The 21,780-nt window shown below is 37.4% G+C and overlaps 1 protein-coding gene across 2 annotated transcripts; it reads left to right on the top strand.

The window, feature by feature from the left end:
- Nucleotides 1-2,269: 2,269 nt before the first annotated feature.
- Nucleotides 2,270-20,309, top strand: LOC129361483 (transient receptor potential cation channel subfamily M member 2-like). Of its 2 annotated transcripts, XM_055032352.1 has the most exons (31): nucleotides 2,270-2,524; nucleotides 3,026-3,197; nucleotides 3,879-4,059; nucleotides 4,139-4,299; nucleotides 4,376-4,556; nucleotides 4,633-4,694; nucleotides 4,774-4,965; nucleotides 6,051-6,159; nucleotides 8,140-8,261; nucleotides 9,192-9,560; nucleotides 11,319-11,456; nucleotides 11,544-11,673; nucleotides 11,745-11,890; nucleotides 12,164-12,276; nucleotides 12,462-12,675; nucleotides 13,364-13,482; nucleotides 13,587-13,719; nucleotides 14,024-14,195; nucleotides 14,317-14,497; nucleotides 14,575-14,756; nucleotides 15,196-15,328; nucleotides 16,134-16,176; nucleotides 16,285-16,369; nucleotides 16,488-16,606; nucleotides 17,124-17,173; nucleotides 17,264-17,293; nucleotides 17,375-17,461; nucleotides 17,540-17,618; nucleotides 17,690-17,791; nucleotides 19,427-19,537; nucleotides 19,614-20,309. In XM_055032352.1, the coding sequence occupies exons 1-31, from the start codon at nucleotides 2,382-2,384 to the stop codon at nucleotides 19,728-19,730; spliced, it is 4,176 nt and encodes a 1,391-aa protein (XP_054888327.1). In that variant the 5' UTR covers nucleotides 2,270-2,381; the 3' UTR covers nucleotides 19,731-20,309. The 2 variants fall into 2 exon arrangements, with proteins under 2 accessions (XP_054888327.1, XP_054888328.1); XM_055032353.1 differs by lacking the exons at nucleotides 16,134-16,176; nucleotides 17,124-17,173; nucleotides 17,264-17,293; ... (3 more) ...; nucleotides 19,427-19,537; nucleotides 19,614-20,309 and having other exon boundaries at nucleotides 16,488-16,588.
- Nucleotides 20,310-21,780: the final 1,471 nt, after the last annotated feature.

The following is a 21,780-nucleotide window of genomic DNA, read 5'->3' as shown; positions in this document are numbered from 1 at the left end:
TGTTTCTTGTTTCATAACTGGTGACATTTTATTGTGTTTCTTTATGGTGAAAAGAGCTTAAAACTGCCTTGTTGCCTAAATGTGCGCTAAAAATAAATTTGACTTTCCAGTCATAGATGTTGAAAGTCAACCCTGGTGGTGGGTTTATGGGAAAGGAATGTAATAGAACAGTCTTTAACACATCAAGGTATGATCAGGTTCCAGGATTTTTTTAATGTTTGAGGGCTGTTTTTCTTACTGATCTTGCTTGCAGAGTGCTGACATTCTGCATTTTTTTATTTCCATGTGCTTTGCATCAGTAGATTTTTAGAAACCACACTTTCTGAATCTGTAAATAAAAAAAAAGAGCAACCACAACCCCACAACCTTCCAGGAAGACTTGTTGGGAGGAGCCAATTAAAGTATTATCATTATTATAATTTAATATATTATTAATATACTCATTTTAATGTAGTATATTAAATACTAAATTGAATAATTTACTTTTCAATATTACTAAATTTGTGCAGAAACTTTCATTGCAAGAAGTCATATTATTACTTGTTAGTCTTAATAAAAACAGCAAAAGTTACTTTTATGTCTGCCCCTTTTTTATGACGCCCCTGGGCTGATGCCTATGTTACTAGCTGGCTCTGAGCAAGAAAAGGAACAATACAGAAATATAATATTCCAGTATGAAAGATTGTGTGCTGATTTAGCTGCATAGCAATGAATATTAAATACTGCATCTAATGTTCATATATCCCTATCTCCACCCTCCTTCTACTATTTGGTTTCTTCCTTCTCACTCTCCTTCCTGTTTCATCTAGGCTGTCTAGCCAGCAAAACACAGCTATTTGATGTGTCGCTTGGAAAGTATTTCTTGATTCCTTTCATGCGGCTGTCAACTCTAGATTCCACATTGTTTCAGTTAACATGCAGGCCTAAACGGTGTCAAAGTGACACACTTTGTTTGCCAAAAATTAAACCATACAAAACAGAAATAAAACCAAATATTGGACAAATATGCTGTCCAATATAAAGAAAATCCTGTAAATGTAAACTAAAAATGAAATCCATCAGAGAATAAGAAATTAAGAAGAAGAAAAAAACTATATCAATTACAGTGTAAGAAATATCCAGTATTTACTCTCCTTCCATCTGCCTGTGATCTCCTCCATTTATGCTGGTAAATATCAACACAGACTTGTCATGTTTTAAGTCTACAGTATGTAACTTATACAAAAATATGTTTTTTACATACTTGTTAAAACTGTCACAATGTCATCAGATTATGGTATGAGAAAGATAATCTGTGAAAAAAAATCTGGCTTCTCCACCTCTTTACTTTTCCTTCACTGGGCTTTTGAAACACATTAATATTTTTTTATCTTAACCATTTCATACAGCTTTGACTGTAAACTTAGGGTTGTTGGACTCTGGCCAGAGCACCTTGTTTTACATGTTTTCTCCATTCCCCTTAATGGATACAGCAAACAATACTTCTTCTGACCTTATGTCAGTGGTGACTTTCATCTTGCTACTCTTCTGCACAGAAGTTTTCTTAACAGCTGTTGATGTCTGCATTTTGTTGGAAGAAGGACATGCAGACGCTCATAGTAATGTATGAAATTCAGTTTTTTTAATGTTTCTGGTACCTTGTTACTGTTACTATCGTTAAAGCAGAGGACTCTTGTATGCGTGTGCGCTGTGTGTCAGGTTCGGGGTGAATACCTTTAGCGCTGCTGTCTGTTAGTGTGTGTTTTCCAACCGTCAATAAACCTGAGTTATAAAAGTCAAAAGGAAAGCTTGTCCATTCCACACTCCTTATGAATGACAAGTCTAAACAGCAAACAGAAGTGCACTTTTAACTAACTAGTTAATTTTTTGCTCTGAATTTTATGTAGGGGAATGTCTACACCTTTCAGAAAATCCTGTGAAAAAAATGTTCCTTTCACTTCATTTATTCACTGCTTTGTGTTTTCCATAAACAACTCCAATACAATTCATTGATGCTTGTAATTGTGATATAAGTAAATTTAAGGAGTACTGTGAATGATTTCCAAAACACTGGGATAAATCTGAAAAAACTGAAATACCTTCATATAATTATTATTATTTTTCACAATTTACACTTTGTGTTACTTTTAAAATAGATCATTTTTATGGATTTTGAAGAAATCTGATGCTTTAGTCCCTCCCCATGTCAGTAATAGCAGTAATGCATGCAATCTGCACTGTCCAGAGAGCTCAGGGTCAGTTACTCAGCAGTATTTCCGCCCTGCACAGCTCTGATGCAGAGGAGACTGTCTGCTAGCACAGAGGCTGCAGAGACTGCTCTCACCTGCCATGCTGCAGCCTGACTTCAATCTGATCACCACCAATCCTTTTGTTACTCCACCATGAACGGAGATGAGAGTCAGTCACATTTAGATCCTTTTCTGGCAACCAAAACAACACCTTCTTCCCAGCGACCTGAATTTACCTCATGGATCAAGCAGAACATCTCAAAAAAGAAATGCTCCTTTTTCCAGAAGGATCCCAGGTAGGATGAGTCACTACTGTTCAAACTGTGCTTGTAGTTTTGATGGAATGTTTTACTAATAATGAGAGGAAACTGATCTGACTGCAGTTAAATCTCATTTTGAGTCACTGCTGTGTTTCCAATTCCAGTGCTATGAAACACCAACAACTGTTTACAGAACTGTTTTGTTTTGTATTGTTAAAGAAGCAACCAAAACTTTGAATTTTGTTAAATTGTTTGATGCATTCTAAAAATGTCCAGTTCTGACAATCTTGTAATTTTACAGCTGAATATTTTGGATCTTAATTTATCTGATAGAACGGATAGAAAAAAAGTGGATTGATGCAAGAGAAATCAGATCAGCTTATATTATTTTCCCCAATATTTCTGAATCACTGTGAGGATTGTAAAGAATACCAAGGCAATACAGTAACATCACTATCATAATGCTAAACACACATGTCCAAACCTCTTCCACCAACATAGAAATGTGACATCAAGTAATTTGTGTTTTTTTCACAGCAAAGAGGAACTATGTCGTTGTGGATACTTAGAGGATGACCACATTGCTGAAGCCATCAAGCCAGAGGACTTCATCGGGGAAACCTGGGACAAAGAAAAACATACCCGTAATGATTCAACAGATGCTTTTGGAGACATCTGCTTTGATGGTTTGGGGCAAAAGACAAGCAAGGTAAAATAGTCCTATCTCCAACTCTGAACAAGGGGTGGGTGTTGTAGGCTTGATTTAAAAGAACTCTGTATTTAAGCTGTTTTGCAGTTTTCTGGAATATATTTTTAAAGCATTTTTGTTATTTTCTCTTTTGATTTGGTCTAAACACTTTGGGCCAAACACTTTTGATTGCCTGATGAGTGAATGTTACAAAATACTTATCCCCTTAAACTTTTTGATATTTTTTTATGATTGTACTGTATAATTACAATACAATCATGTAATCGATTACATCGACAGCCAGTTAAGAAATAAAAAAAGATTAACCTGATTGTATTTTAAGGCTACAATACAATCGTGGATTGCAATTACATTTTTGTAATAATCTAACTTAGACACAATCGTGATTTGGAAGAAAAATATAGGCTATGCAATTTTTACAATTTTTAAAAATTTTAAATGCATATCTTATTATTTTAATACAAATAACCATGTTTTTTATGCACAAAAGTTCCAAGCTTTGACTTTTTCAATCACATGTTTCTGTTATATCTGTAATTTTGATGCATAAACAATATCTCCACATGGCTGTAGTTAGGCAAAGAAATTTTTTGGGGAAAAGCCCATGTAGGAATATTTTTGTAAGGCACTGTAAATGTATACTACACCTTCTCATGCCACTTCTTGTATGTTCATTGCCAGTATGTACGAGTGTCGGCAGACACCAAAGCTGAGGTGCTCTACGAGTTACTGACTCAGCAATGGAAACTTTCGCCTCCAAATCTGCTCATATCTGTGACTGGAGGAGCCAAAAATTTCTACCTGAAGTCCAACCTGCAGAAGACTTTTCGCAGAGGGCTTATCAAAGTTGCCCAGACCACAGGTGACACAGACAGAAAAGTAGAGATAGGTGTGATGAATGTCAGCCAAAACAACACTCAGCGATGCTTCATCTTCTATAGGTGCATGGATCATCACTGGTGGTACCCACTCTGGTGTGATGAAGCATGTGGGACAGGCTGTGAGGGAGTACGGCTTGAGTAATATGCAGGGGCAAGTAGTGACTATTGGAGTGGCAACTTGGGGAGTAATTCACAACAGGGACAAATTGATAAATAAAGAAGTAAGATGAACACACGCTTCACATTATGCATGGATTTGTGGGTTTTCTTCATAGTTTGCATTTTGTTTGTCTGCAGGGTTGCTTCCCAGCTAATTATGTTATTGACACACAAGGTCAGGGTGCTCTGGCCTGTCTAGATAACAATCATACCCACTTCTTGCTGGTTGATGATGGAACCAATGGACGCTATCTTGTGGAGAATGAGCTGCGTGCAAAACTAGAGAAACACATCTCAGGCAGAAATCTTGGAAACAACGGTAAAAAGAAGATTAGTTCTCATTATTATTATTTTTTTTGACTGTAAATAAGTGTTTTATTTATTTTGCCATCCAGAGAGTTCTATGACCATCCCAGTGGTATGTGTGGCATTGGATGGAGGACCGGGCACCCTCGATGTGAGTCAGCATTTTCTTGAGTCTACTGTCCACATTTGATATTCCAGTAATCTCACCTTTCCTTTGTGTCTCCTCTCAGACCATCTACAACGCCATGATCAATGGCACACCATGTGTGATCCTGGAGGGCTCTGGGAGAATAGCAGATGTTATTGCTCAGATGTTTGGAGAACGGGGCACCAGCTCCCTCATCCAACAGAAGATGAAGAAGTCTTTTGGTCAAGAGTATGCAAAGTTCAAACCACATGAGATTATGAAGGCAACAGAAAAGGTACTGATGATGCTCCACACCATAATAGAATACTGAGGCGGTTTTGATATTTAGATATGGGTCATATGGGCAAGTTGCCTGGGACGGCCACAGAACGGCGTTTGGGGAATATGGCACTGTTGGGTTTGAGAGCTGAGTCAAACCTCTTGTTGGCCTAAAAAAAGGCCAAGGCAGCAAAACAATGCCCACAAAAAGTGTAAGAACCATACAGGATCCCAAAGTTGCAGAGCTCTGAATCCTTTTTTTATATGCAGTTCTTCAAAAAAAACTTTTTATACATTTTCACAGAAAGAGATCATTTCAACTTTTCTCAGCCATCAGCAAAAGCAAGAGAGCGTTTCCCCCTGTTCTAAACCACCCAGCAAAATATGCAGCAAGACGTTGCATATCTCATCTGCCGTCACTTGTTGGGTCAGCAGCATCAGAACCAGGCACCTTAAAAAGCTCAACAACCTGATTAAAAAGGCTGGTACTGTTCAACGGGTGATGAGGGGTGCAAAAAAGAATTTTATACGAAATCAATTATGGACATCCACGGCCATCCTCCTTATGTGACTTTCATTGAAAAACAGTGTGTCTTCAGTAAGAGGTTTCTTCAAATTTTTTGTAACACAGACAACTATAGTATGTCTATAGTATGTCTGTGTAGATGGTGATGGCCAACAGCCATCACCATCTACAATCACTATTTAATTAAATGAGTTACAATAACATTAATTTCCTTTGGGATCAATAAAGTAGTTTAAATTTACTTAAAATGAATTGAATTGAACTGAAATGTGTCTTTATTTAACACAAATAGTGTTAATAAATCTTTTAGAAGCTCGTCAAGGCATCACATCACAAGCTTTATAAAAATGTGTAAAGGCATGGTAAACTTAATATATTTGAACTTCCAAATTTGAAGAAAATACTAGCTAATAGAAATAATTTTGTTTGTACTACCTGACCTAAAACAGGAGACATGTAATCTGATGTGCTTCATTAAATCTTCTCTTAGGTCACATTTTAATATCTGTCTTTTTTAGCAGTAAACCTCCTCAAACAGCATTCTGGGTATAATCAAGTGTTTGCTCTATTTCCAGATTCAGGACATCCTCAAGATGTCTGATTTGCTGACAATATTCAAAGCAAGGGAGGACGATCAGGGGGGAGTGGATTTGGATGTGGCCATCCTAAAAGCTCTTCTCAAAGGTAAAGTGACAACAACGCCTTACAAAAGACTTTGATTTTAAAATCCTACAACACTTTTCCTCTTTCTGGCTTTCTACAATTTCAGATTACAGTGTACTCGTATTCCATTGTTATTTTATGAAGTTGGACAACACAAAGTAGATGGCATGAAATTGATACATGATTTTTACTTTTATTCTAATACTCCATCCATAAAATCAGTCCCTTTATACTCACTATAAATCCAGGTGCTGTGTGAAGGTCTCAAACATTAGAGACATACACCTTAGAGAAAAAACCATCAAACACACAGAGGAGCCGAGGGAAAAAGCAGAGGTACAATTGTTCATACTGGAAATCTACAAAGATATGGCTAGACTGATAGGCTAGGCAAGGGGAACATAATTTGAGAAACTGTTCATAGTAACTTTGGAGAAGCTGCAGAGATTCATACTTGAGATAAAAGTATTTGCAGACAGGACAACTTGAAATTTATACACTTGAAATATCTGGCTTTTATAGAAGAGTTTGTTGAATTGTTTAAATAAAACCCTAAGACCAACATGGCAAATAACACCAAAATAATTTTATTTTGGCAGAAATTAAATATGGACGGGGGTGGGGGGAATCAATTCCTTCGAAATGTTCACAATGGTCCCAGCATCATGCCGCAGGAATGTTTTTACTTCAGCAGGAGCAGAAAAGCTGGTCAGATGGAACTAAACACAGATCAGTCCTGAAAGAAAACCTTTTGGAGGTTGCAAAAGACCTGAGACTGGAGTAAAAGTTAACTTTCCTGTGAAACACCCCTAACATTACAGTCAGAGCTTCAATGATATCGTTTAGATCAAAGCATTTTCTTGTATTAGAAAGGTCCAGTCAAATTCCACCTAAATCCAATTCTGTGACAAGACTCAGAAATTAATGTTCTATCATGCGAGAACATAGCTTTATTTGATAGAAACAAAAATAAACCGAAAAAATATTTTATCTCCTTTTGTAACTTTGCAGTTCTTTGGGCTGTCCTCTAACATAAAATCATACTAATCTTAATATACAGTTTTTTCTTATAGTGTGGACAAAGTGTGTGAATTTCTGGAGTACTTTGGAAGATACTGTGTAAATGTTTGAATGGACTGAGTGCAGTCCAAAAGCCCAACACAGCATTGACTTAATCCTCTCTCAGAGAGGATTATGTTACTTCTTAAAACGCACAGTAACAAGTCAAAAGTATCAAATGTGGTTGAAGACCACTTCACAAGACATGCAATGCTTCCTCCTGAGCATCCCTTCAGTGCATGGTTAATGCGTGTTGTGTAGTCGACCCTACACACTAAAACAGTGTGAGTCCACACCACTGACCACTCCATTAATGCTCATATTATGATGAGTCATCTAACTGCTTGAAATGCTTCCCCTCAAGTTTCCATCAATTAGTTTTCTTCTGTGTTTGCATGTCATCCATCATCTTACTTAGGTACTTTTGGACATCTGCAGTCTTCTCGTCTTCCACAAACTTTCGTCTATGAGTTTTCCGATCGTTACAACCAAAGCTACTTCTCTACTTCTTAAACTGTTTGTTATAGGGGTTCATCCATTTTTTTACACATTTGTTCCTATTGGAGTTGGGAGTTGCTGGTGCCTACCTCCGGCTAACGTTCTGGGCGAGAGGCAGGGTACACCCTGGACAGGTCGTCAGTCTGTCGCAGGGCAAGCCATGCACAAACACACTCACACCAGGAATTAAGAAAGACCAATTCCTCCCACAGTCATGTTTTTAGACTGTGGGAGGAAGCTGGAGTACCTGGAGAGAACCCACGCAAGCAAAGGGAGAACATGTAAACCCCTGTGCAGAAAGACCCCGAGCCGGGAATCGACAGTGATACCCACTGCGCCATTGTGCAGCCCCTGTTATAGGTGTTATTGGCTTAAGTAAAAGTGAATAAGTGTGTGTGCAATAAATATTCTGATGACATTTACCTGTCAGTATTCTACCTTCAGCTTCGAGGACTGATGAATCACAAGGAGGTGAGTCCTGGAAGAGGCAGCTGGCGCTGGCTATCACCTGGAATCGAGTGGACTTAGCTAAGACTGAGATTTTCACTGAGCAAAGCATATGGAAGGTGGGTTTGATTCAGACCACTGTGCCGGTTGGAAAAAAAAGGATTCAGATTTGAAATTTATTGAAATTATTCCACCAATAAATTTGTCTAACTTTAGAAAAGCAGGTCAATATAGAGTCAGAACAAACAGATCAGCAGTGATGCGACTTTCAACACTATAGATTGTAAAATATTTATTTATTTATTTATTTTCTTGGATTCAAGTAGTAGCACATGCCTCATTCTTTCAACTAAATAATGAAAAGTCAGGTTTGTTGGAGAGCTGATCTGGTGCACCACACGTATTGTAGAGAAAATGGTTAATTTATGATGTTTCTTTGAGCATTGTGAGGGACCAGATTCAAACAAGGACAAAAAAGTATTCAAAGCAGAAAAAATTCAATTTAATTCCTTAAAAAAAGTGAACAAAACATAAACATTTAATATATTAATAACTAATATAAAAAGAAAATAAATATTATCATGATGTGGTGGTAAGAGCATTCACCACAAGCATAAATTGAAAAACCATTTGAAACTCTGCAGTTAAATTTCTACATAAAATTAAATTCCGGTCTAAAGATATATATATATATATATATATATATATATATATATATATATATATATATATATTATATATATATATATATATATATATATATAATATATATATATATATATATATATATATATTATCATGTAAAATATATATATATATATATATATATATATATATATATATTATCATGTAAAATATATATATATATATATATATATATATATATTATCATGTAAAATATATATATATATATATATATATATATATATATATATATATATATATATATATATATATATATATATATATATATATATTTAAAATTGTCACTTTTATGACATATGACTGTTTTTCACCAACATAAGAAAGTTCTTCCTTTCTTTTTTTAGTCTGAAGACCTCCATCCGGCAATGACTTTAGCCCTGGTTGGCAACAAGCCTGAGTTTGTGAGTCTTCTCCTGGAGAGTGGTTTGTGTCTGAGGGAGTTCCTGAAGGATGATGACGATCTTTGTGAGCTCTACAAACATCTCCCCAACTGCTTCTTCTTATACAAGTTGGCCAAGAGGATGAACCTTGAGTTAGGAGTCAGGAGACGGGCACTGGGCCAAAGGGTTCATGTTCCAGCAGGAGTCAAGATCTCACTGACTCATGTCTCTGATGAAGTGCGCCACCTGCTGGGAAAATTCACACAGCACATCTATCCTCCATCCATCATGACATACCATCTTGACATGTCCACAGAGGACATCTCATCATCTGTGAGTATATATAATTCTGAATTTTATTCAGTTTATGATATTAGTTGTGTTTTTTTGATGAGCAGTCTCAAATATACAAGCACCTCTTCTGCTAATGCCTTGTACAAGCATTTTTCACTTGGTCTTCTTTAACATTTCAGGCAGAGATTGAATTTTAGATCATTCATTTTTGTGCAATTTTTCTACATCTTCCAGAATCTTTCATCCTTTTATTCTCTTTTCTCTTCAGCCCACGGTTTTTTCACAGGTTAAATCAGACTCTTTATTATGTTCTAAACCACACATATTGTATTTCCACACTTTCAAGAAACAGGTTTCAGAAAAAATTAGAGATCTTCAGAGATGTGTGTGCCAAGGAATTTCAGACTGGACACCATTTCCCCCTTTTGCCTGTAGATAGTTGAATAAACATTCCCTTTCCTCCTGAAATTAATTATAAGCTCTTTTGTTTTTATTATTTTGAGGTTGTGCTTAACTGGTTTCAGTGCAACAGTTTCTGAGTTTCCTTACCTTCACTTTGTACCCAGAGCCATCCCATTTTGTGACTAGTCCTATGAGAATGACTTTTTCTGTGAATAAGACAATAATGGGCTTAAGGACAGTAGAGGACTGGGTTCAACACACAAAGCTCCTACGCTGAGCATCAGCATGGATTGATGTGGGACCATTCTAATGGACTGTGGCCATTACACTGGTGGCAGGGATTTTTATTATCCACAAGCAGATGTATGTTATGCAACATTTAGAGATGGGCTGCTAATCAAGATGAATGCAGAGTTCCAGTCCACAAACAGCAGCCTGGCATAACTGTCCTGCTATTCCTCTACTTTGTTAGGTGAAGCATTTTTTAAAATTATTTCAACATATGCTTTGGAAGTCTATAATGAATGGTGTAAAGATTTATGGGAAAAATTAAGTCATTTATTTCTCAAAGGCTGGAGATTAATAAATGTGAAAAATGTTTCAGTCGCAAACACAAAAATTTTTAGTTGGAAAAATACATTTATTTATTTATTTATTTATCCAGAATGAAAATAAAAATGTTCAGGGTATCCAGAAAGGACTCTACCTTGGATTGTTATGTAACATCATTTTTCCAAACTGTATTAAACTTACTTTTTACTTCAAAGTTGTACTCACAAGTACGTCATTGTTATAACGTGGAAAAATGTTTTTGATACTTTTGCAAATGTATTAAAAACTGGCAAACCAAGAAATCACATGCATTTGTTTAATACTTTGTTGATCCACTTTTGGCAGCAATTACAACCTGAAGTCTTTTGAATATGACTCCACAAGCAGTTTCGCCCATTCTTCTAGAGATCTGCTTTGTCAAATGGACTCTGGCCCCAGTTTGAGGTCAAAATGCTCTTGAGCAGGTTTATATCCTGAATGGTGCTTGAGGTTTCTGCATTCATCTTTTTCTCTATCTTGAAAAATCTGCCAGTTCCTGATGCTGGAAAACCTTAGCACAGCATGATGGTGTCACCACCATGCTTTATTGTAGGGATGGTACTGTCCTGGTCATTAGCTGTGCATCGTGTCCTTCAAACAGGACCCCTGGCATTTGCCTCTTGTTCATGGGATGTGATTGGGTTAATTCCTGTTCAAAATGTCAGTAATGAGTTTATTTGTTTAGCATTTGATAAAAATCAAATGTATTTCTAAGACTTCCATTACTTCTCCATATCTGGCAGCTTAATGGAGACTACACCTGACCAGTTAACTCAAAATCTCAATTGCTGATATTTTTTCCAGTTATCTAAAGATCAGACAATGATCCAGGACCCGTCGGGACAGAACAGAGCTGAAGTCCAGAGGGATCCAGGCAGTGACCTTTTCCTTTGGGCAATTATTCAGAACAACAAGGAGCTGTCTGAAATTGCCTGGGATCAGGTGATTAAAAACTCCTGTACATGTAAAATGAAAGTGTCTTCAAAGTGGTTTATGTTTGCAACTCGGTATTTCTGTGTGTGCACGCAGTGTAGAGACTGCATGCCTGCTGCTCTGGCTGCCAGTAAGATCCTGAAAAAAATGGCAGAGGAGTCAATCGATGCAGACGAGCCTCAGGAAATGCTGGAGCTCGCCAAGCACTATGAAAACCATGCGATTGGTATGAGACATAGGTAAAGAGAACATGTACACGTAGAGGTGGGATTTATTGACCTGCATGTGTGTTCTTAGGGGTGTTCAACCAGTGCTACAAAAGTGATAAGGAGCGTGCCCAGAAGCTGCTGGTTCGAATCTCATCCTTTTGGGGCAAGACAACGAGTCTGAGGCTGGCACTTGAGGCCAATGATAAAAACTTTGTGGCTCAGTCAGGTGTTCAGGTGAAGCAGATTTTTATTTAGATTGTAAAAATTAATACATGTCGTACATTAAACTGTGCTATCAGGTCACAGACCAAATTTCAACCTTCTTTTACATGGTACTGCATATTTAATAATGAAAAGATATTTAATAATTTAAAGATAAGTAATTCAACATCTTGAATACATCTGTTTTCTCCAATCTTAAAGATCACTAGAAACGATTCAAAGACAGTCTGTTTTCTTGTACCTGAGTAATTCATCAAAAATCTTGATAAGAAGCTTTTGTTTTAGGCTCTTCTTTCTCAGATCTGGTGTGGTAAGCTTTCAGTTGAAAATCCTGTGTGGAGGGTGCTGGTCTGCATGGTCTTCTTCCCTCTGATCTACACAAGATTTGTGGTTTTCAGGTGAGTTATTAATGGTGTTTTCATTTTATCAATGAAAACCTGGTAAGTTGTAAAGCCTCACATTTCCAAAGTTATTTTCTGTGATCTTATCTGTTGTTCCTTTTTAGACGCGATGACATCATCCAGAGAAAAATTTAGTTATATTGATAATTAATTTTTGCACACAAATCTGTTTCTGCCAATAGTAAGCCGAATGCGGAGCCTCTGGGCTGTTGGTCCAAACTGGTTGGACTGTACTGTTCTCCTCAAGTCAAGTTTTATGGAAACATCGTCTCATACTTCGCCTTCCTGCTCCTCTTTGCTGTGGTCCTGATGGTCGACTTCCAGAGTACACCATCCATAGTAGAGCTGGTGCTATACATCTGGTTGTTCTCTCTGGTGTGTGAAGAGATCAGACAGGTGAGATGCTGTAAATGTAACGGACATTCATTGATAAATATACCACAGCTTCTAGACTTAAATGTACCCCTAAAGATGTGTAAAAACCTTAAAAATGGGTTTTCTCTTGGTGGAATGTACCTGGGACACCTCACCATGGAGGCATCCATTAGGCCTCCTAACCAGAGCCCAGGCCACTTCAAGTGGCTCCTCTCAATGTGGAAGTGCGGCAGCTCTGATTTTTGAAAAATCAGAAACAAAAAACAGATTTTTGCTGCTTGTGCCTGCAATCTTTTTCTTGGTCAACCCAAAGCCCATAGAAGATGGTGGGAACGTAGATTGATGGGTAATTTGAAAGCTCCACCTTTCAGCTCAGCTCTCTCTTTACCACAACAGAGTCCATCACTACAGACACACCACCAAAGTCTTAGCTATCCAATGGACTCTCTTCTCTAGAACCCCAAAATAATTCCCAACTCCCTTCCAGAATTTCTACTGCAACAATACAAATGTGTGGATTTCTGTATCCTTTATGTAGACATGTTGATTCCTCTTCAAAACATAAAATCTAAGAGTACAAATATTTTATTTTTTAACTGTTTCAACATTTAAAGCTGTCCAGATTAGAGATCAAATATGACTTATTCAGAATAAATATATAATGACAGACAGTAACATCCTGACATCTCAGTTTAAATCTCTGTTTCAGCTGTTTTACGATCCTGATGGTTTTGGATTTCGTAAGAAAGCCAAGCGATACATTCATGAGATGTGGAACATTTTGGATGTCATCTCCATCGTGCTGTTCTGTCTAGGAGTTGCATTCAGGTACCCTCTCTGTCTCTCAGAGAGACATGGAAAGTCTTTCAAGCTATTCAATAATGTGTGACTCACCAAATTCTCATTTTATTTTATTTATTTTTTTACCTCAGGTTGACAACTAAGTTGTTTTACCCAGGTAAAATCATCCTGTGCATCGACTTTGTGGTCTTCTGCCTCCGTCTCATGGCAATCTTCACCATCAGTCGAACACTGGGACCTACAATCATCATAGTCAAGAAGATGGTGAGGAGTTTGCATGAGTTTTAAATTATGAACTGGATGAAATGGGGAAACAACAGTACAGTACTGACTTTTTAAAATCATGTTGATAGCCTAGAGCTGTAGATATATGTTCTTAGATTATTAAAAATGACCCAAAAATAAACTGTATTTGAAGCCATGGTGGATTTAAAATGAGGGCTGCACAGTGGCGCAGTTGGTAACACTGTTGCAGCAAGAAGGTCCTGGGTTCAAATCCCGGCCTGGCACATGTCTGTAATGGCGGCTAATCGTTTTGTCCTCTAACTGGTGTAATTTTATGCTCCAGATGATGGACATGTTCTTCTTCATGTTTCTGCTGAGCATTTGGGTCGTGGCGTACGGTGTGGCCAAACAAGGCATCCTCATCCATAATGACAATCGGCTGGACTGGATCATGCGTGGGGCTGTTTATGAGCCGTATCTCATTATATTTGGAAATTTCCCTGATAACATTGACAGTGAGTGGAGAAGCGTACTGTGTAGTTCTATTATGTCTGGGAAAATATTACATGAGGCAATGAAAGACATGTTTTCTTGTTGATTGCAAGGAGTTTCTAGTTTGTGTTTTGTCTCCTGCAGATGCTAAATTTGATATAAATTCATGCAGCATGAATGGGAGGGATCCTCTGAAGCCCAAGTGTCCTGTGCTAAATGAAGACCAAATGCCGGTCTTCCCTGAGTGGCTCACCATCGTCATGCTCTGTGTTTATTTGCTGTTTGCCAACATATTGCTCCTCAACCTCCTCATAGCCATATTTAAGTGAGTCCTTAGCGCCACACCTTTGTTTAAATTTGGTTCCCAACATAATGAATCTGTTCATCTTTTGCCTGTAACAGCTACACGTTTGAGGAGATTCATGACAACACGGATAGTATCTGGAAGTTTCAAAGATATGAGCTGATCAAAGAGTATTACAGCCGCCCAGCTGCCCCACCTCCTTTCATCATCTTCAGTCATCTCTACCTCCTCATCAGAAAAATTGTGCTGTTCAAGGCTCCAATCCGATCTACAGACTTCAGTAAGGCAATAATCCCTAATTTCTAAATGTGTGATAGTTTACAAGAGGTGTTCTCTATTTAGTTCCAAGAATACATCCTTTCTCGTAATTATTTGTAGTTATTTCTGTTTTACTAAAAGTAAACCGATCAGAAATTTGCATTGTCAATTTTTTGCAAAGGTTTGTCTTGTCAATTCTTCATTCAATCAGATTTATAATTGCATTTTCAAACAAACATAAAGAAATGATTATTTGTAACCAATCATGCGTCAACGTCTGCTGTTTGAGTGCGTAGCACAACACTGTCTGTTTATGTCTATATACTACAGTGGTATTTAAATTAAACCAATGCAGACAGTGACATGAACAAGTCCAAGTGTGTTTTTCATGGAGGCCTGCGGAATCTTACAGCTGAGACCACACAGGTGACGGTGATACAACTTTTTTTGTTTTTTTCCAGAGAAGCAGCTTTCTCAGAAAGAAGAAGAGGAGCTATTATCCTGGGAGGCCTTGATGAAGGACAGATACCTGCTGTCTGCGCAGCAGGAGCAGAGCAGGAGCACGGAGAGTCACGTTCTGGATACATCTCAAAAGTAAAATCTGGAGAAAGTTACTCTCTGCTGTCTCAAATCCAGATATTGATTGGCTAATAACTCTAAATACTTCTGTGTAAGCTTTTGAATGAAAGCCATGCAGAATCTTTACTGAAATGGGGGATTTTATATCGGAAATTCTTATGTTTAAGTTTCTCTTTTTTAAATAATTTTGCCTCATTTTAGGGTCTTGTGGCTCAGACTTTTAAAATTACAATCATTGAGTTAAACTCACATTGAAGCTTAAACCCAATATTATTGAGCGTCCGTCCATCCGTCCGTCCGTCCATCCATCCATCCATCCATCATTTTACACTCTTAACGGGATTGCAACCTAGTGAGGTCATGCCCTATCCATCTGTTGCAGGGCATCACAGGGTCAACCATGCACATACACACACTTAAGGAGAATTTAGAAAGACCAGAGGAAACCGGAGTACCAAGAGAGAACCCACACATGCATAGGGAGAACATGCAAACCCCATGCAGAAAGATGCAAGGCTGGGATTTGAATCCAGAACCTTCTTGTTTCAAGGCAGCAGTGCTACCAGTGCAGCCCTCAATATTTTTGTATATTTGATCATTCAAACTCAGTTATCAAGAAATTAGCATTCCAACTCTTAATTTTTGTTTTATCTATGTGGATAATATGTTTTGATATATAAATTGTAATTAAATGACATTTCTTTTGTCATTTCTTATGTCATTTACTCACAATGATGTAAAAAATTTAAAAATTTATTTTCATTATTAATGAGCTAATCTAAATCTCAGTCACTCATGTTACTTTTGCTTGTTTCTTGAGGGTTACCACCTTAACTGAACGGATGGAGAAACTAGAAGAACAGGTTATGAACTGATTTAGTGACTCATTTAATTTATATCGCCGTATAAATTGTTTGATTTCCACCCTTCTCCATCAGCTTGTTAATTCACTGGTTACTTTGTGTCTTCAGGTCACCCAGTCAAACAAATCACTGCAGTGGATTGTTGACAGTCTGAAATCTCAGGGTTTTTCTGCAATAGAAACTCAACCACAGGGTACAAACCGTTAAAGCCTCCTCAGACATACTCTTAAATTCACATGAACCTTTCTGTTCATAGAGTTATGTAATTGTTTTACTTGTTTACTGTTTTTCTTGTTGACTCTTTCCTGCAGCCTCAACTATACCAGATGAATCCTCCAACTCTTTGAGGATACCAAAAAAAGAAGACGGCTTCCAAGAGAAGTCCCGTCAGCTTCAACACCCAGACAGCTTCCCTGTTCCAGAGGAAAAAGTACCATGGAAGATACTTCGCAAACACTGCTTTGCAAACGTTTACCCTTGAACATTTCCACATTTTGTTAAATGACAAAGTTACAAAACGAGGCAGTTAGAAGATTTGTGGTTAGTTATCATAGATGTACTCTGCGAGGTTTTTGTTTAATAGTCAATCCAGAGAATAATCGATCAAGTAACTAGAGAGGAAACGGCATGGGCTCACACTCAGGTGCAGAATGACCTGAATGACTGGCTCCACTTAAGCTCCTGATGATGAGCAGGCATGCAGGTGTGTTGTGTAATTGCACAACACACTTTTATTATTTTTATTTGTAAAAAAATATTAGGAACACATAACTTCTTGTGGATTTATTGAACACAATTGAATAAAATGCAGTGCTTTTTGTTGTAATTGGCAAAATGTGGAAAGTCTCAAAGGTTTCCAAGGTGAAGGAAGAGCTATTAATTTTCTAAATCACAGAAAATGTGTTTAGAATTTATGGATTTGGATGTTTGTTTGTTCTTTTTGGCAGGTCAATTTCAGCTCATTCAATTCTGAAGATGCAAATGACCGTGCAGGCGGGTATGTTTTGAGATCACCCTCTACTGACCCAACTTCTTTGATCTGCTTTGCATAAACTTTTTTATCTCTACTTTTTCCCTGTAATCACAGATCTGGACCAGAAGTCTTAGATAATTACAGGTGGGTTAAAACATAAATAACTGACGTTCAGTAACCTTAGGAGATCGTCTTGATGTCTTTTATGGATCCTGCCATTATTAGAAACCCAAGAGAGAAGACGGGCATCAGGGGAAGAGGCGCACTCGGCCGTCTTGGTCCAGATTTGAACCTGGATCTTGTGGTAACACGGTAGGTCATTTGATATCCTGGAATGGGTTTCAAATGTTTGTCTCTCATATCTAAAGAACTTGAAATTGAATTTTTCAGGTGGCGAGACAGTGCAAAGTCTGTGCTGGAGTTCTTGGCTGTTTTGAACCAGAACCTTAGCTCTTTAGCTTTGCCTGGGGTGAGTGGTTATTGGTTCATTTTTTGTTTTGTTTTTGGTTTCAGAGCGATACATTTGTTGTTCTTCTGCAGGGTCCTGTTGACTCTGCGGATCACCTGCCAGGAAATTTAAAGGGAATTCTGGGAAATAAGCTGTTTGAAGTCCTAGATGCAAAAGTGTCAGAGGGAACGAAGGTCAGTTTTAGCTTCAGTTTCATTCAGAAATATTGCTTTTCATGAATCAATCAATCGATCAATCAATCAATCAATCAATCAATCAATCAAATTTTATTTGTATAACACATTTCAGCAGCAAGACATTTCAAAGTGCTTTACATCATAAACACAAAAACACAAAGTCATGCATCATGGAATGAACAATACATTGTTACATATTACATTTCAAATACAATTCTAAACAGGTGTGTTTTTAGTTGAGATTTAAAGGAAGTCAGGGTTTCTGCTGTTTTATAGTTTTCTGGAAGTTTGTTCCAAATTTTTGGTGCATAGATGCTGAAAGCTGCTTCTCCTCTCTTGGTTCTGGGGATGCAAAGCAGACCAGAACCAGAAGAATGGAATTGTGATGTGCGTTCTACATGTAAATGTAATGTTTTTATATAATCTATTGTTTCATAAATGGTTATTTATTGGATAGCATTATCATATCTCATATTTTAGCACCAGACATCAAGCAGAAACACATTAAGTTACTATTTATGTAGCTACCAATGACAAACACTCTCTATATAGTATAAGAATTTACTGACAAAAAAAAAAAAACTGTTTACAATTTATAGTGCCATGCAAAAAATATTGATACCCTTTAAACATTTTTCACCATTAGTCACAGTTGCTAATGTTTCTATTTACTGTTTTATGTAATTTACGTATAAAAAGGATAACTGTAACTGTATTAGAATCACGGATTTGTATTTTGCATCATTTCAAGAAAATATAAAAAAATCAATGAACCATTTTTCCCTCAGTCCCACTGATAAAATAAGTTTGTTTTTTTTAAATGACAGTAGATATTGTTCAGAAATAAATGATACAGGAAATTGTCATTTAAAAAAAAAAAAATATTTCTACGTTCAGCTTAAAAAACAAACAAACATATAACCTTTTATATAAATTATATAAAATGTAATTTATTTACATATTTATATATAAATTTTATATGTAGGAGCCCCAACTGCAACAAGCAAACTAATTTGTTTGCTTGTGATCTCTGTAAAATTATCTGTTATTTGATTACGTCTTGCTATTTTAGTTTATTATTTGTATGTCTTCATCTATGCTCTTTGTTTTGCCTATCTTGTTTTCTAAGATTAAGATTCTTTGATTTGTTTTAGTTTAGTCTCAAATTCAGTTTTTGATCTTTCTGTTTATCTTTCACGTTCCCTTTGGCTGCCAGTTTTTGCGCTCTCTATCATCTTATGTCACCATTGCTGCTTCCACTTCTCCCTGAGCTTCTCTGTTTCCCCTGTCATTTCGGCTCCTTCTTCAGAATGTATGTCGGCTATTCTCATTGTTTTTCACTAGTTCCTCCCGTTACGCTGCCTGTTTCCTGGTCCTCACTCCATATTTGTGTTGTCCAGCAGTCTATTGTGTCTAAGTTCTCTTTTGTTCACTTCTTCATTAAAAGCCATTTTCGTCAGCAGGCTCTGTGTGTGGGTCCTTGATTTTACGCTGAGCATTACAAAACCAGTCGTTTCCTGGCTGTAACATGTTCCTTCATCCTTTATTTTGAGTTTTGTTTGTGAATAATGTTTATTTGCTGAGTTGAGTAATGATGACGTTTTTCTTGATCTACTCTGGATTGCGTCTCAGGTGTCTGAGGGCTATGTGGACGACAACACAGACAATGCCTGGGTGAAAACAACTGTCCTAAACATCCATCTGGACAGATCAAGCCAAGTGATGGTGGACATTAACAACATGGTGGGAAGGATCTTACTTTTTTTTCCATAAAATACATACAGTTTGATAAGTTTACCTGAACTGTTGTTATCCATAGGTTACAAGCAGTGACAGCTGCCTCCAATGGCAGGAGGTGAGCAGCAGAATCAGACTCAGCCCACACCAAAGACGCTCGCTGCAGCAGGTGGCGGAGCTGCACAAGGGGAAGTTCTGATAATTCTGGCCCTGTTTGACATTGTTATAGTCATATTGCATTGAGAAAACTTAACTTGAAGCCTGGCACATAGAAGACAATCTGTGAATCAACTTTTGCCTTTCAGTGTCGTCTTTGTTGTGATTCATTTGAAGAAAATATGCAGCAAATCCTTACCTAAAATTCTGTTCTTTCTCTTCACTACAGTTTATATTGCTATCGCTTCCTATCATCCCCAAACAAGTTCATGTTATAATACAACTAAAGGGTCATTATGTGAATTTAGGTTAGTTGTTGTTCAACAAATGTTTGTAGGAACAGCACTCTATATATCTATTGTGCTTGATGTGATACACCTTTAACCATAAAAGTGAATGACAGCAGCAATATTCAATGGAATAGTATGGTTGAGTGAATACTGCAGTCAATACAATGTCTGATAGACAAAATATGTCACAGTAATAATTTGTCGATGTAGCAAATACCAGTACAATATTAATGGATGGCTTTTATAACAATGTATTGCACTACTATTGATTCATCTATTTGAATAAACTTCAAAGCGTCATCATACATATACTTTTTTCCCCAAGAATCCAATTAAATGACTGAAAGACTCTTTTTTTCTTGCTGTTTTACTTACAAACATCGAGTTACTTATTAGTGATTTTAGTGTGTTTAACATGAAGGAACAACTCTGAAGACTCATTATTTCAGGTCAGTGAATTTTCAGCCCCTGCTCTGCTGCAGCTTGGTTTCGGAGCAGCTTCCGCCGCTTCTGATTGGCTGAAGCGGAGGTGGGCAGACACATGCTGCAGTATCGGTTTCATGCCCTTCTCATAATCTGTACCACCTTTTTAATCAAATGCTGGTCCTTGTTTTGACTTATGTGTTCAGTGTAAAAACAGACATGTTAGCACTGTATGAAAGCTGCACAGTGACTTCAATTTACTGAGTTTAAATCATGTTTTTGTGTTATTGTGAAGTCAATGTAATACTATCTATAGTTTGTACATAGACATAATAGAAAATACTATTGGTAGATGTTAGATTTGTTTTGATTTTTGTGTCATAAATATTTTATTTTTTTTTACTATTCATCGATTTATTATTATATCCATATACGCACACCAAAATGATCTTGTTTCCATCAATCTCCACTATTACAGTTACCCAGTGGTCACTGATATGTTCTAACAAAGAACAGGGGAATTTATGAAACATTATCATAACCTCAGCTGAATGTGACAACCATGACTAAAATGAATTGCATCACCCCATTGAAGTTCCTAGAATTTAGCCTCCTCACTTGATGAATGAGTTTCTTGCAGAGAAAAAACAATTGGCCTTTTGCTCCTTGCAATAAAGAAAAGTAGCCTTACATTTAACAATATTTTTTAAACCCCTAGAATTAAGCCTACCTTCAGGTATGCGCGTTTGCCCCTGCTCCTAGCTTCCTGGACCAGGGCCCACAGTTCAGCTTCAAAGTCCTCCTTGAAGCTGATTTGCATTTCTTTTTTCGATGTAGCAAGGAGCCAGACCTCATCCCGCACGATTCACATCCCGAACTGAATGATAACAGCTCTGGGACGGTTGCTGGCCGAAGTGGGACCGGCTTTTTTCCCCAATCTGTGAACGGTGTAGAGACAGTATTACGCAGCCGATCCACGGAGACAGAAGTTAGGATCCCGATGATGGATTCCCGGAGGTTCCCCTCGTCTTTCTCTTGCAGTCCGGTCACCCTCAGGTTCCAGCGTCTCTTGTAACGAGCCTGGTCTTCACAGGAGATCCTCAGCTCTGAGTTTTCTTTTTTTGAGAAGGTTAACTGTGGCTTCAAGCTCAGATATGACTTTCTTGTTCGCCTCAATGGCGACAGTATTGGCTTCGATGCGTTTTTCAATGTAAGTCTGATTGTCTATCTTTGCGTTGAGTTCACTTATCGCATGAAAAACAGCGTTAGCTGTGTCCTCCTTACATTCAGGCTCCATAAGCTTCTTGTTTTTGTTCTTAAGAGGTGTGTGATCCCAACTCACCTTCTGTTCTTTAACAGAAGGATCCGATGAGGCCCCGA

This window comes from Poeciliopsis prolifica, unplaced genomic scaffold (genome assembly GCF_027474105.1).
Source record: "Poeciliopsis prolifica strain line A6 unplaced genomic scaffold, Auburn_PproV2 SCAFFOLD007, whole genome shotgun sequence".
NCBI lineage: Eukaryota > Metazoa > Chordata > Actinopteri > Cyprinodontiformes > Poeciliidae > Poeciliopsis > Poeciliopsis prolifica.
This window is presented reverse-complemented; position numbering and strand designations above follow the sequence as displayed.

What these genes read in the sequence shown, in the direction of transcription:
- LOC129361483 (XM_055032352.1), top strand. Translation starts at nt 2,382, where the DNA reads ATGAACGGAGATGAGAGTCAGTCACATTTAGATCCTTTTCTGGCAACC. An exon ending in CTCCTCATAGCCATATTTAA is followed by an intron (nt 14,498 to 14,574) that starts GTGAGTCCTTAG and finishes TGCCTGTAACAG; the next exon opens with CTACACGTTTGAGGAGATTC. An exon ending in CTGGATCTTGTGGTAACACG is followed by an intron (nt 17,462 to 17,539) that starts GTAGGTCATTTG and finishes TGAATTTTTCAG; the next exon opens with GTGGCGAGACAGTGCAAAGT.